Raw genomic sequence first — 12409 nt, forward strand, 5'->3', positions numbered from 1 at the left:
CTTATGTCACGGTCGTCATGTATTCTCACGGGCGCCTGCTGATCTGTATCACAATCGAAACACAGCACCAATTACTGACCCTCACAAGGTGTGCTGTAGGACAATCCACCCAGCCCGTTGATTTGACTTTCTTGACAACTCCTAAATTCTGCACCTCCAGAGTGCTCTAGATCCGATTCAATTACTTCGAGAGAACCACTACGATTCGAACGAAACCTGACGGCAACCTGGCGGTCGCGACCCTCTAATGGTTCCACATTCCATCTGCATGTAGCGAAATGTAGCGGCAGCGCTACTGTACGAAAAATGATTGGAAATGAAAACGAACCCTCTCGGGTGTGGGTCTCGGGGGAGACCCGACAGGTTTCTAACCGGCCACCGGTCACTAATCGGTTTTTGTGTAAATTGTTTCCCTCCCGTTTCAGAGTACGCCAACGAAGACGACGACGTTCGAGATGGTGACGCAGACACGGTTATGACACTAAAGTGCCGGTCGGTAGTGTTCCGTGCGATTGGATGTTAATTAATGATCGTGTTCGTGACGCAGCGAGTGGTTAAAGTGAAGCAGCAACCGGGAAGGAACATGAGTGTAAAGTCGTGAAGAGGCATCCACCGTCCTAACCGCAACCGGGGTCCTAACCCTGCCGGGGGAAAATATCGGACGAACCTCAAACTTCAGCATCAGGTGCTCCGCTGCAGGTGAAGCAACACAAGTGCCGCCTGCGGGTCCACACAATGCTACAGCGGAGCTCGCTAAGTGACAGTGAAGTGCAACGAAGAAGAACCGGCAGACAAACGCGGCCAACGATGATGGTGCACCTGACGGGCCGCCGGCTCTGGGGGCTGCTGGTGCCGACGACGATCCTCGTCATCAGTCAGTGCATCGCGCGCGTTGACAGCTGGGTGCCAGATGTCCAGAGCAAGCTACGCATCCCATACGGTAAGAGTTCCTTGCGCCGGGGTGACAAATGCGAACCTCCCTCCGGTCGGTTGTTTTCCGCTCTCTATATTTACGACTCGTTGTAGGACCGCGGAGGCGACCTGTCAATTTATGGCCACATCGGCCAAACGGTAACTAATACCGCAACGCTGACCTCCTGTACCTGTCAGAGCACCGAACGGCGGCGGCGGCCGACGTTTGTTTGGTTTCGAATAATTTTAATTAATTGGCGTCAAAGCGAATTAGACAGAACGGCGGGGACCGATGTCCCGGCCAGCTGTGCCACCCTCGTGCGGTATCGAATATCGTGGAGTTGGTTGGCTGCGAGGGGGAGCGAGCAGAATTTGAATTGTAAAACTGAAACCGGGAGTCGTCCGCGCGCGTGTGAAGGGAGATTGATTTCCGGGTGCCCGAAGGCCCGGAGTATCGATTCGGAAGCACGATGGGTTAATTTGTATCGATCCTTCACGGCGACGCCCGTCACCCTGGAAGGGTTGTGGAAATGCAGCCGAGTGTCGCTTGTGGTGCACCGTCAAATCGTTCGCGTCACAGTAATTAGTGTAATTTCGGTGTTCGCGTGACCACATAAAATTCACACGCGCTCCAAACTCACGCCATCAGCGGGCTCGGGGGCGCACGGTATGGAACTAATGTTTGTTTTTCTTTCCATACCCATGGTCCCTGACGTTCGGTCTAAAACAATCGACGGCTTGCGTGTTCTTGGTGATCTTGGAGCATGGCCAAAACATGCCTGGGTTCGCCCAAAAATTAGTGACAATCCGGAGTGGTGTCCCCATCCGTTCGCATCGATTCCCGACGTTACGCCTGCCAATGTTAATGACCTCGGGCTGCCGCAGAAGACGCGAGATCATGCAATCAGTTCGCAGGGTCCTTCTCAGCCCTGTTGCATCGCTCCATGTTATTATGATGGCGTAGGGCATCACATTCCACTTTCGACGATTGTTTACTACCGAACATTGTTGGGTCTGTTGGGTGTGCTGGGTGTAGTAAATATTTACTTCCTCGCGGCCCAGACTACGTCAAAGTTCCAACTTTGATTATCGACCGCAATCCGGCTCTCTCGCCTTTGGGTCGAGTGTGTCGATCCATCCAAAAATCGTTTCACGCGCGCCGCGTCCATACAACAACAACAGAGTGGACACTACGGCGCCCTCTTTCTTGTGGTGAAACATAAAAAGCGCCACGCTATTGGGACAGCCCAGCGCAAGACGCCGAAGTGCCTCCTCCGCCAACCAACCGGCCCATTATTTGGACAACACATCAGCGTGGTGTCCCCCCACCGAACCTTACAAAACATAAGACGCAACATAACGGGCGCTTGGTTCCCGCCGATGTTCTTCTCGCTTTTTGTTTACACGAGAAATGGCCGTTTCCCGGGCGTGGATTGTAGATATTTTCTTACCAAACGTTACGATCGCGCTAAACATTGGCAAAATGGCGCGCGCGCGCGGCCACGTGGTCGTGTTTTGAGCGTTGAGGAACGGGTTGGACCTGGGCCGCCATTAAGCAATCGTTCGACGACGGGGCGCACATGTGAATGTTGCTTTGCTGCCGTACAATGACACAATCGGCCTCACAGTCGGCTTGGATCTGCGATAGAGCAATAGAGAAGTGGTGCCGCCACTTGACACGGGCAGCGCCAGGGACATCGCTTGGCACTCACATTTCGGGTTTTAGTAGTGTCGTAAAGCTGGGGGTCCATTTCCATTCGGCAAGACAATCTCGCTCTCTCTGGCGCCCCCAGAGCTCACAGTCAGATCAACCGTGACCGATTGTGTCCCGCTGATGGTGATTGTGGGGTGGTCAATGTTTGTCTATTTGTTTAAACCTGCGGACAGGTGCGAAAGGAAAACATCTTCACGCCCAAGACGCCACTCGGGGCGCCTGGCTCTGGGGATAAGATAGAGAGATTGTCGAACTCTCGACCGCCACGAAGTCGGAGTGTGATGCTTTTGCAATGCGAAAGGTGTAAACATACTCGAAGCCTTCGGTGTCATTGCACTGAAGTGGAAGGCTTGCGAAACTGAGCCCCGATATGATGGCCATGATAGAGGGTGAAGATACAGGTTCGTGATGCGATAAAGATACGAAGCCCCGGAAGTAACGGGCACGATAGAGAAGTAAAAAATTACCCACAACCTCGAATGTAGAACGCAGGGCCCCCTAAGCCCTATGAAATGGACCTCCTAACGGAACTCGCAGCAGCAGAACATGACGCAATTTTATGCCCACTCCCGGGACATACACACACGGCAGCCGTGATTAACCCGAGCCCCTTGGCTTCATCTTCGCGTCGTAATGCGCGTTGGCCTCATTAGCGTTCTGGCGTGTAACTGTGTGTCTGCTTCATTCCACTCCGACTTCAGAACCCGCTGCTCCTATCGTGGGGCGATGTCTATCAGTCATCTTTGTCTCAGAGACCCCGCAGAAGCAGTCCATAACGATAATCGGGCGAAAGAATCGGCAGAGGACAGGAACACCACACCTCCACAGACGTGAGAAAAAGTCCCGGACGTCCCGGCTATGCTACGGCAGGCACCGCGCCAAGTAGGTCACGTGACACCAAGTCTAACCCGTCCCGTCCCCGGTGGATGCTGTGGATGGCGACGTTGTCTCTCGAAGATCGCGTCGCCCCAATCGGCCCCGGATTTAGCATAGAAGCATGGGGTGTTCCCGGGCTCCTTTCTACTTTCACCTTTCGCCTGGCCGTAACCAAAACCGTGACCCATTAGACGTGACGCGCCCGCTCGTCCACACGTTCTCGTCCCGTCCGAGATTGGCCGCCGGAGAAAAATGTAATATATGTGCCAATGTGGGGTGGGCACCGGTGGCCATATCTCATCTGCTCATCCAGCGGCGTTATCGTCGGGGCTGCTACGATCCGCTACGCCCCGCGAGTCCGGTTTGTTTGTCAAATGTCATCAGCTTCGGTAGTATCTCACGACGAGAGAGAGAAGGTGCCTTTCCACCGGGGCCACCGGTGTGTCGCGCATCGCATGGGTTTTCTTTTTCGGGGTCTTTTGACTTCTGCTCAATTCTGCTAGCTGGCCTCCGGTCGTGTCACGCAACGCCCGGGCCATAGGAAGGCCGATTTTGAATACTAATCACCTCACCTGATCGGTGCCGGCGGCCTGGTGGCGTCTTCGACGCGATCGTTAACGAAGAAGAAGAACCTGATTCGTTGAATATTAATCGGGACTTTCCAGTTTTTTAGTCGATTAGTTTCCAGTTTTTCACTTCGCATTCAGTCCGATTTGAGAAACATTCGAGGGGCCCAAAAAGGTGAATGAAGAGCCCACCCGAAAGATGCGAGCGCAGCCTCGCAGTGGTCTAAAGCAGCCGGCGTAACCTATTCGACCTATGCACGATTTTGCAACGACTGGCGGTACTGGCGATATTTGACACCGATCTGTGGTGCCGGGAATCTAGTGGGGAACGCAGCGGGACTCCAGAGTGGGCGCTTCGAAGCTCCGATGGGAACCGGAAATTGCACGCTGGGGTCTCATCATAACGCACCACCACCCCCCGCATCTGACCGTGTTCTAATGACGTGTTTGCCCTTTCGGGTGGCTCATTTGCGGTTTTATTAGCCCGCTGTTTATTGGGCTTAGTGGAGGCTTGGTTTTGTTTCTTCGGATTGTTTCTTCCAATTTATGAGCCCGATCAGGTTGCGCCCATTTTCATTTATCTCTTTGATTCATTGTTATGATCCTATTTTTGGGTTATTACCGTATTTTTCAATGTATAACGCGCACCTTTTTCCCAAGTTTTTTAGCTCTAAAATCTGGGTGCGCGTTATACAAGGGTAGTAAAAATTTTGTCTCCTCTAAACTTACAAATGTGCCCTTTTAGGTACATTTTTATGGTCGTATTCCGTGGTAAACATCTGTCAATCGTGGTAAACATTGTACCAAAATTGTTCTTTTCTGATCAAATGGAAGGAATAAACCTTTCAAATAAAAGTTCAACCAATAAAAAATATTCAGCCGTTTTTGCTTTATAACCAAATGAAATCATCTATCGGTAAAGAAACACCCTGTAGTATGTCTTTTGCAATGTATACGCATTTTATCTTTAGTCTACTTTAGAATATTTATAGAATAATATAGATTTTTTTTAGATTATTTAGCATAATACATTATTATCATTGGGTATTTGTTGGATATCACATATCTGAAAAATGTACAATAAAAAACTTTTTTTCCAAATTTTTTCTCTTAAAATATGGGTGCGCGTTATACACGGGTGCGCGTTATACATTGAAAAATACGGTAATCGTAAATTTTTAGTGTCCGGCTCTTTTTATCTTTTTAATTTTGTGGCCTTTTCGTGGAGATCGCACTTGTACGTGATTTATTCAAAAAGTGTTCGGAATTTTGTGTTTAATAAAAAATTATTGGTTTATTCATGAATTACTTTTTTCCTCTTTAAAGTAATCCCCTCAGATAATAATCCCCCCTCGAAGCACTTCAAAAAATCATTTCTTCTGATCTTGTCCAGTTCCTTCTTCGATGCTTGCTTGCGATGCGATGCTTCGTCTTTATGTCCTCAATCGTAGCGTAACGCTGTCCTTTTATGGGCTCCTTCAGTTTCCGGAACAAGAAAAAGTCACAGTGGATCTGGGGAATATGGTTTAAGCATCATTAGTGTGTTGTTTTGGTCAAAAATTCGGACAAAAGCAATGATAAGTTGCAGGTAATATTCCTTATTGACCGTTCTATCCTTTGGCAACAACTCATGATGCACCACGCCCCTGCAATCGAAGAAAACTGTAAACAAAACCTTCGAATTCGACCGAACTTGACTCTTCGACGTTCACATCTTCTCGACCCTCTGAAAAAACTTTGAACCATCGATAAACGCTACTTTTGGGCCAAAATAGATTCACCATAAGCCACAGTCAACATTCGGAATGTTCACTTAATTAATTCTGTCATTCACACAAAATTTGATACAGATTCTTTGCCATTCATTTTTTGGAGCAGACAAAAATCGACGATGAGACAAAACTTGTTTACTCAAAATGGCTGAACTTGTCATCATAAATGAGTGACAAATAAGTACCAACATAAAAATATATATCTAACCCACGGAAATTCCAAATGATGAATTCCTTTTGAACTAAACACGTCCCGTCCGATTCTTCCCTTTATTTATTTTGTTTTACCATTTTTCTATTCCTTCTATCCTCTATCAATGTCTGACCCTTTTTTATGCTTTTTTCCTCGGGTGCAGATGCGACAGTGCCGTCATTTTTCGGCAACAACAGCGACCACTTCAAGCTGCTGGATCAGAACGAGAACACGCTGCTGATCGGGGCGCGGAACGCGGTGTACAACATTTCGATCGACCACCTGGTGGAGATCAGCGGGCAGCGCATCTCCTGGCCATCGTCGGACGCACACCGCGAGCTGTGCACGCTGAAGGGCAAGCAGGAGCCCGACTGTCAGAACTACATCCGGGTGTTTGCACGCGTCGGCGGCAACCGGATCATGATCTGTGGCACGAACTCGTACAAGCCGCTCTGCCGGTACTACAACGTGCTGCCCGGCAACGGGACGGTCGTGTTCGACAACAACGAGCTGGAGGCGCAGGGACGCTGCCCGTACAACCCGCAGCACAACAGCACCTACGTGTACACGGGCGACGGTCAGCTGTACTCGGCGACGGTGGCCGACTTTTCCGGCGCCGATGCGCTGATCTACCGCGAAACGCAGCGCACCGAACAGTACGACAGCAAGCAGCTGAATCAGCCGGCGTTCGTGAACGCGATCGAGTACGGCGGCTACGTGATGTTCTTCTTCCGCGAGGTCGCGATCGAGTACATGAACTGCGGCAAGGCAATCTACTCGCGCGTGGCGCGCGTCTGCAAGAACGACAAGGGGGGACCGTACCCCTTCCAGGACCGGTGGACCTCGTACCTGAAGGCGCGCCTCAATTGTTCCATCCCGGGCGAGTACCCGTTCTACTTCGATGAGATCCGTAAGTAGCCCGTGTGTGTGACCCAACGACTCTGATTCTGACCACTGACTGATGTTTCTCCCTATTCTTCCACGAACAGAGGCAACGACGGGCGCAATCAGTGGACTGTACGGGGGCGAGCGGAACAAGATCATCTACGCGATCATGACGACACCGGAGAACGCGATCGGCGGGTCGGCCGTGTGCGCCTTCTCCATCCGGGACATTCTGGACGCGTTCGAGGGACCATTCAAAGCGCAACGGGATATGCACTCCAACTGGCTGCAGGTTCCGCCGGCCGCGGTGCCCGAACCGCGGCCCGGCAAGTGTGTCGACGATAGCCGCACACTCCCGAAGGCTTCGGTGAACTTCGTCAAGACCAACAACCTGATGGACAGTGCGGTGCGATCGCTACACTCGAGGCCCGTCTTTACGCGCGTCAGCTTGTACTATCGGCTGACGGCGATCGCTGTCGATACGCAGGTGAAAGCGCTCGACGGCCACCGGTACGATGTGATCTTCGTTGGCACGAACGACGGCAAGGTGATCAAGTTCGTGAACATCCTGTCGGCGAACAGCTCGGAGGACGTGCGGACGGTGGTGATCAGCGAAACGCAAGCGTTCCCACCCGGCACCAAGATCAACGAGTTGACCATCTCGAAGCGCAACGCGGTCCTGGTGGTGCTCAGTGCGGGCAAGATCGTTTCGCTGCCACTGCACACGTGCCACGAGCATGGGTTCAAGACGTGCCGCAAGTGTTTGGATCTTCAGGACCCGTACTGCGCGTGGGACGACGTGAACCGGGAGTGCAAGACGATCGACGAGGTGCACGCGTCGGGAGCGCCCATCGATCAGTTCTACCAGCGGCTGGACGGGGAGCGCATCGGTGAGATCTGCCGGAAGTACGACCACCAGGAGCCGACGGTGCACGCGTACGAGGACAACGACATCTACACGCGGATCGATGGGTCGGGTGCGGTCGAGAAGCCGGACAAAACGTACGACCAGCGGAACGTGCTGATCGTGCACTCGAACCACGGCACGGTGGCGTCCGTCGGGCCGGAGGACATCGACAACGAGATATCGATGTCGTCGATCGAAAGTGACGATCTGACGAACCGGATCGTCAACACGCACCAGTACCACAGCAAGACGGGTAAGTGTCTGGGCGGCGCAAGCATCACGGCCCCGGGCTGATGATTGATGGCCAGGGTGTGGCGTGACACTTTCCGACGCGAGCGCGGATGAAAGTCGGCCAAAGGTGCGCTGCTACAATTACGTTTTGTCAACTCGAGCTCATTTTTGTTGTGGGCCGGGTTTTAACACCTTCTCTTTCACCATCTACCTACTTTAAACGGCGCTCGAAGGGTAGGTTCCACCGCGGTCCGGTTTTTCGGCCTGGCATGAATGAAAAACGGTGTGTCCGCACACCCTAAAACCAGCTCCACCCGGGCCGGCGAGTGGTTTGCAAACACGAAACACGGCTCACCTGTGGGCCTGTTTTGTATGCAAAGCCCCAGCTCCGGCGTAGGTTTGTTGTGGTTTGCCACCCCGAGCGCCCCGAGTGAGTGGCCCACTTTTGGTCGGGGAGCGATCCAACGGGCCAGAAAAGTGGCGTTTATGCACTTGCGAGTTAAATACAGTGCCCTCGGGTTTGTTTTTTAGCAGCCACAAACTTCCTATCGATTGCATGCCGATTGCCGGGTTGCTTTGGTTTCGTTTTTCCGTTCCGTTTGGCAACGCGCAATGCAAATGTAGAACCGATTCGTTAATTCATGCACCTAGGGCCCCGGGTACGGTTTTTTTTCTTCTTTTCTGTCACAATATTTATTTGCAAAACACGAAACCGCCCATTCGTTTGACATGCTCTTTGGCGGTGTGGTGCCGCTTTTTTTGGGTCATGAGCCCACCCCACCGCGCGTTATATGCGCTCGCTGCTGCTCCCAATTCGCTTCCCAAACGGTACAGACGGTGCAGCGGTGCAATAGCCTACTGCGCGTGTGTTTCGTGAATCGGTTTATTAATTGAGTTTTATGTCCCCACACGCAGATACGTTCGTGAAAGAGAACGTGCAGATAGCCTCGATCAACTGGGCGATCTATTTGGTGGCCGCCTTTATCATACTGGTGATCGGCATACTGGTCGGCTGTATGCTTACCCGGCATAGTATCACAAAAAAGTCTCTCCCCGTAGGCGAGCGGCAGCGCAATCAGCTGAATAGGTAAGTGAGACACGTTGTTGGAGTTGTTGCAAATTCCGGGTCGCTAACTTCGGGTCTTCTAGCAAAATTGTTCACAGGCTCAACGAGAAGAGCATAGGTGTGCTGTCCCAGAGTCGCACCAGCGGTAAGGACGTCAATCTGCTGATGAACACCACGAACCAGTACCACACGCAGCAGCAAGCGATCGTGCAGCAGCTCCAGCAGCACCATCAGAACAACTGCAAGGACAACATCGACTTCGACTACAAGGATCGGAGCGTGGAGTGCAAAAACTCGACCGAAAACCTCGAGAAGGACATCAGCAAAGGGATGGGCACACTGCAGAAGGTGAAGAAGACGTACATATGATTCGGTTGCGGGTTAAAACACAATACCGACCGTCTCGTCTCGTCGGTGCCACCGCCCGTCTGAGTGCGTAAGCGCGCGCGCGCGCGGAACGATCCGCTGCTGGCGGCGGAGATCGATCCGGGTGTTGGGTTGGGTTGTTGGTCCGTTGGTCTCTCATGTCTGTCCCACCTACCTCTCTCTTTCTCTCGCTCGCTCGCTCTCTCTTCCTGCCGGTTCCTTCCTGCTGAGCAGAAACAGCGATTCGGCCACTATTTCGGTGCAATCTCTACACTACTGCAAAACGGAACAAATCTGGCGCTTTTTCTGGTGGTTGGTACTTGTTGTTACGCGTCTTTAACACACACACACACACAAAAGCTGTATGCCCTCCTGCGTGTTTTAGTTTAACTCTATGACCGGAGGAAGAGAATCGAATGGTCCGAGACTGATCGTCGTCACCAAACGCACGAAGCACGATCGACGAAGGAATCATTCTATCTGCTTCAAAACCGAATGCATGAACCTCTGCCTTTCCGCCTCCGGTTGGATAACGCGTTTGTCCCGTGCCGTGGATCGTGGATCGACATGCCCGAAAAGGGAGGCAGGACCTCTCTCCGTCCAACTGCGGTGTTCGCTAACCACCACCTGATCACTGTGCTTCATCCTTACGCTTTTTATGTGCCCTCCGTCCGATCGGTATCAGCACTTCCTTCTTCCTTGTGCCAACCGAGGAAAGGCCCTGCAACTAATGGCCACCGATGCTCTCCTTCGGATTGCCTTCACTACTGTGGTGGTTTGTCTCACGTGCAATAATAATAATGCGGCGCGGACGGATGCATGACAAGAGCCTTTGAATCCCATCGTTTTTTTTACAAATCCACTCGTTTTGTTTCTCCATCCCGTTACATACACCACCACCAGACGCAGACGCGCCACTTGAAGACGTTTAAGCCGTAGAAAATGGCCACCATCGAAACCGAACGAATCGTCCCTCCGAAAAGGAGATACCAATTGTTGTTGCCATTTCCCGGTCCCATTGTTCCGCACGGACTGGCTTAGGGAAGCCGGAACGGCAGTGTGTAGTGTGAAAGAAAGGGGAAACAGAGATCACCGGCGAAGGAGAGAAGAGGAGGAGTGGGTGGTACATCAACACGACAGGGACACGACACATCGCCCCCAATAACCGATGAAAGACGAGAGGAAGATGATGAAGAAAGAAAACCCTACACAACGAACCACGATACGATCGATAGGGAAACAATGTGTACACGGTTAGTGACACGAGAGTGAGACTGTGTGCCTAGCACAAACCTTACGGTGGCCTGCCCTAGATATTTTCCGATCAAGAAGCCACGTTCGATCGGCACTGACCCCTGTTACGGTGGTAGGGCAATCAGTGACAGAGAGCAATCGGACACGCCTTAGAATGTGACGCCGAACGGCAGGACGACCGCCTGAGCTCGACCAGAAGTGGCCTTAAGGAACGACGGAGATACGATTCGATTAGAGTGCGGTTGCAAACGAAACAGATGATCGCTCGTTCGGTCGTTGATCAATGATAGTTAAATAGGATGCACCACGATCATCCGAGCGGCGAGAATAGGGACCGGGGCCGGCTAATTCTTCCTCGCCGTGTCCGTCGTAAATTTATGCGTTCCAATCAAAACGCGAGCCGAGCTCGTACGTAGGGTAATGAATTAAGTGTAACTGCAAAAAAAACGGAACACCTCGAGGACGGAGAGGATCTCGTTGTAGCGTTGTTAAAAATCGAAACACACGAAACGTTCAAATGAGCTTCCAACCGTGAGCGACCACGTATTAGAAGCAATCATCGAATTGATCTTTTATTTTTCATTACATTAATGACATTCATTCACGATGATGAGTGACAGAAGTAGAGGATATTGTACATAGGGAAACAAAAGAGAAAGAGAGAGGTAGTGAGTGAGAGATCGCGAAACGGGGAGTTTTAGCTAAATATTTTGAAATTTTTTCTCTTTCCCCGTGACATTCGCTGACGAACTCGCTAGGCTAGGAACTAGGAACTTAGATCTAATGTAGGTATACAATCGTTAGCCTTACGCCCATAAGAAATGAAGCATCGGAAAGGGGCCGGCAAACGCCCAAGAATCTCCTGTCGAACAAAACACGGTCGCCGTCCACAAACCGACCAATACTCACTCTCGACCGTGTGCTTTGGATAACGAAGCAAGCGCCAACCAACCGCAACTTTTTTAATGATTTGACATTTTAAACGGAAAAGTTCAGTTATATACGTGTAGTATCCCACCTTGTTTGCTGATCGTTTGACTACGATCGAGGTCCAATACGCCGCCAACGACTCAGAATAGTGTTATAACGGTATTAATTTGAGTTTTTTTAATGACCGCCAACCACCGATGATATATTGTGCTATAGAGTGTAGAGACCCCGACCCTAAAAATGCAGCTACTGAAAGAACCCGGAACTTATCGAACAAAATGGAGCAATATTATCAGTGCCCCAGCGTCGTCTGGGGCGCAGTTTTTTTTAAGCTTATGCGAGAAACGAGGCAAAACATGTGATAAAAATGAGTATTTAATTATTTTGCGATTTTATTTCTTTTATCCCGCCAGGGGAGCTCGAGGGACGAACGGATGCGCCCCCCGTGGCAGAGGGTGCGCGTCCGGTTTGCTGTATTTTTATTTTGTTTGCTATTTTAACTTTACTCTAGCGTAAGCGTAGCCTAGTAGAGCCAGATCGCGAATGGAATTAGGGTTAGAAGAGGGAAGGACAGATCGATCCGACAAACTGGCATCGACCTTGGCCTTTTCAGCGAGGTAAATAAGTTAGCTGTTGTGCCTGAAAAAAAAAACAATAAAAACGACGAATTGTATATATTCGATTTAATAAAATGAAATAAAGAGAATAAAAAGCAGACAAAAGTGTACAAAACGTTC

The 12409-nt window shown here is 50.9% G+C and overlaps 1 protein-coding gene across 1 annotated transcript; it reads left to right on the forward strand.

Annotated features, from left to right (window-relative positions):
* Window positions 1-789: 789 nt before the first annotated feature.
* LOC128277361 (semaphorin-1A) lies at window positions 790-12333 on the forward strand. The gene is made up of 6 exons (XM_053015809.1): window positions 790-940; window positions 6197-6943; window positions 7023-8078; window positions 8972-9143; window positions 9221-9470; window positions 10392-12333. Exons 1-6 carry the CDS (start codon window positions 808-810, stop codon window positions 10425-10427), a joined length of 2394 nt encoding a protein of 797 aa, XP_052871769.1. The 5' UTR covers window positions 790-807; the 3' UTR covers window positions 10428-12333.
* The last annotated feature ends 76 nt before the right edge of the window (window positions 12334-12409 follow it).

Source organism: Anopheles cruzii, chromosome 2, assembly GCF_943734635.1.
Source record: "Anopheles cruzii chromosome 2, idAnoCruzAS_RS32_06, whole genome shotgun sequence".
Lineage (NCBI taxonomy): Eukaryota > Metazoa > Arthropoda > Insecta > Diptera > Culicidae > Anopheles > Anopheles cruzii.

Coding starts and splice junctions, on each gene's coding strand:
- LOC128277361 (XM_053015809.1), top strand. CDS start 808: ATGATGGTGCACCTGACGGGCCGCCGGCTCTGGGGGCTGCTGGTGCCG. Junction 6,944..7,022: donor GTTCTACTTCGATGAGATCC/GTAAGTAGCCCG, acceptor TTCCACGAACAG/AGGCAACGACGGGCGCAATC. Junction 9,471..10,391: donor GGATGGGCACACTGCAGAAG/GTGAAGAAGACG, acceptor CACCACCACCAG/ACGCAGACGCGCCACTTGAA.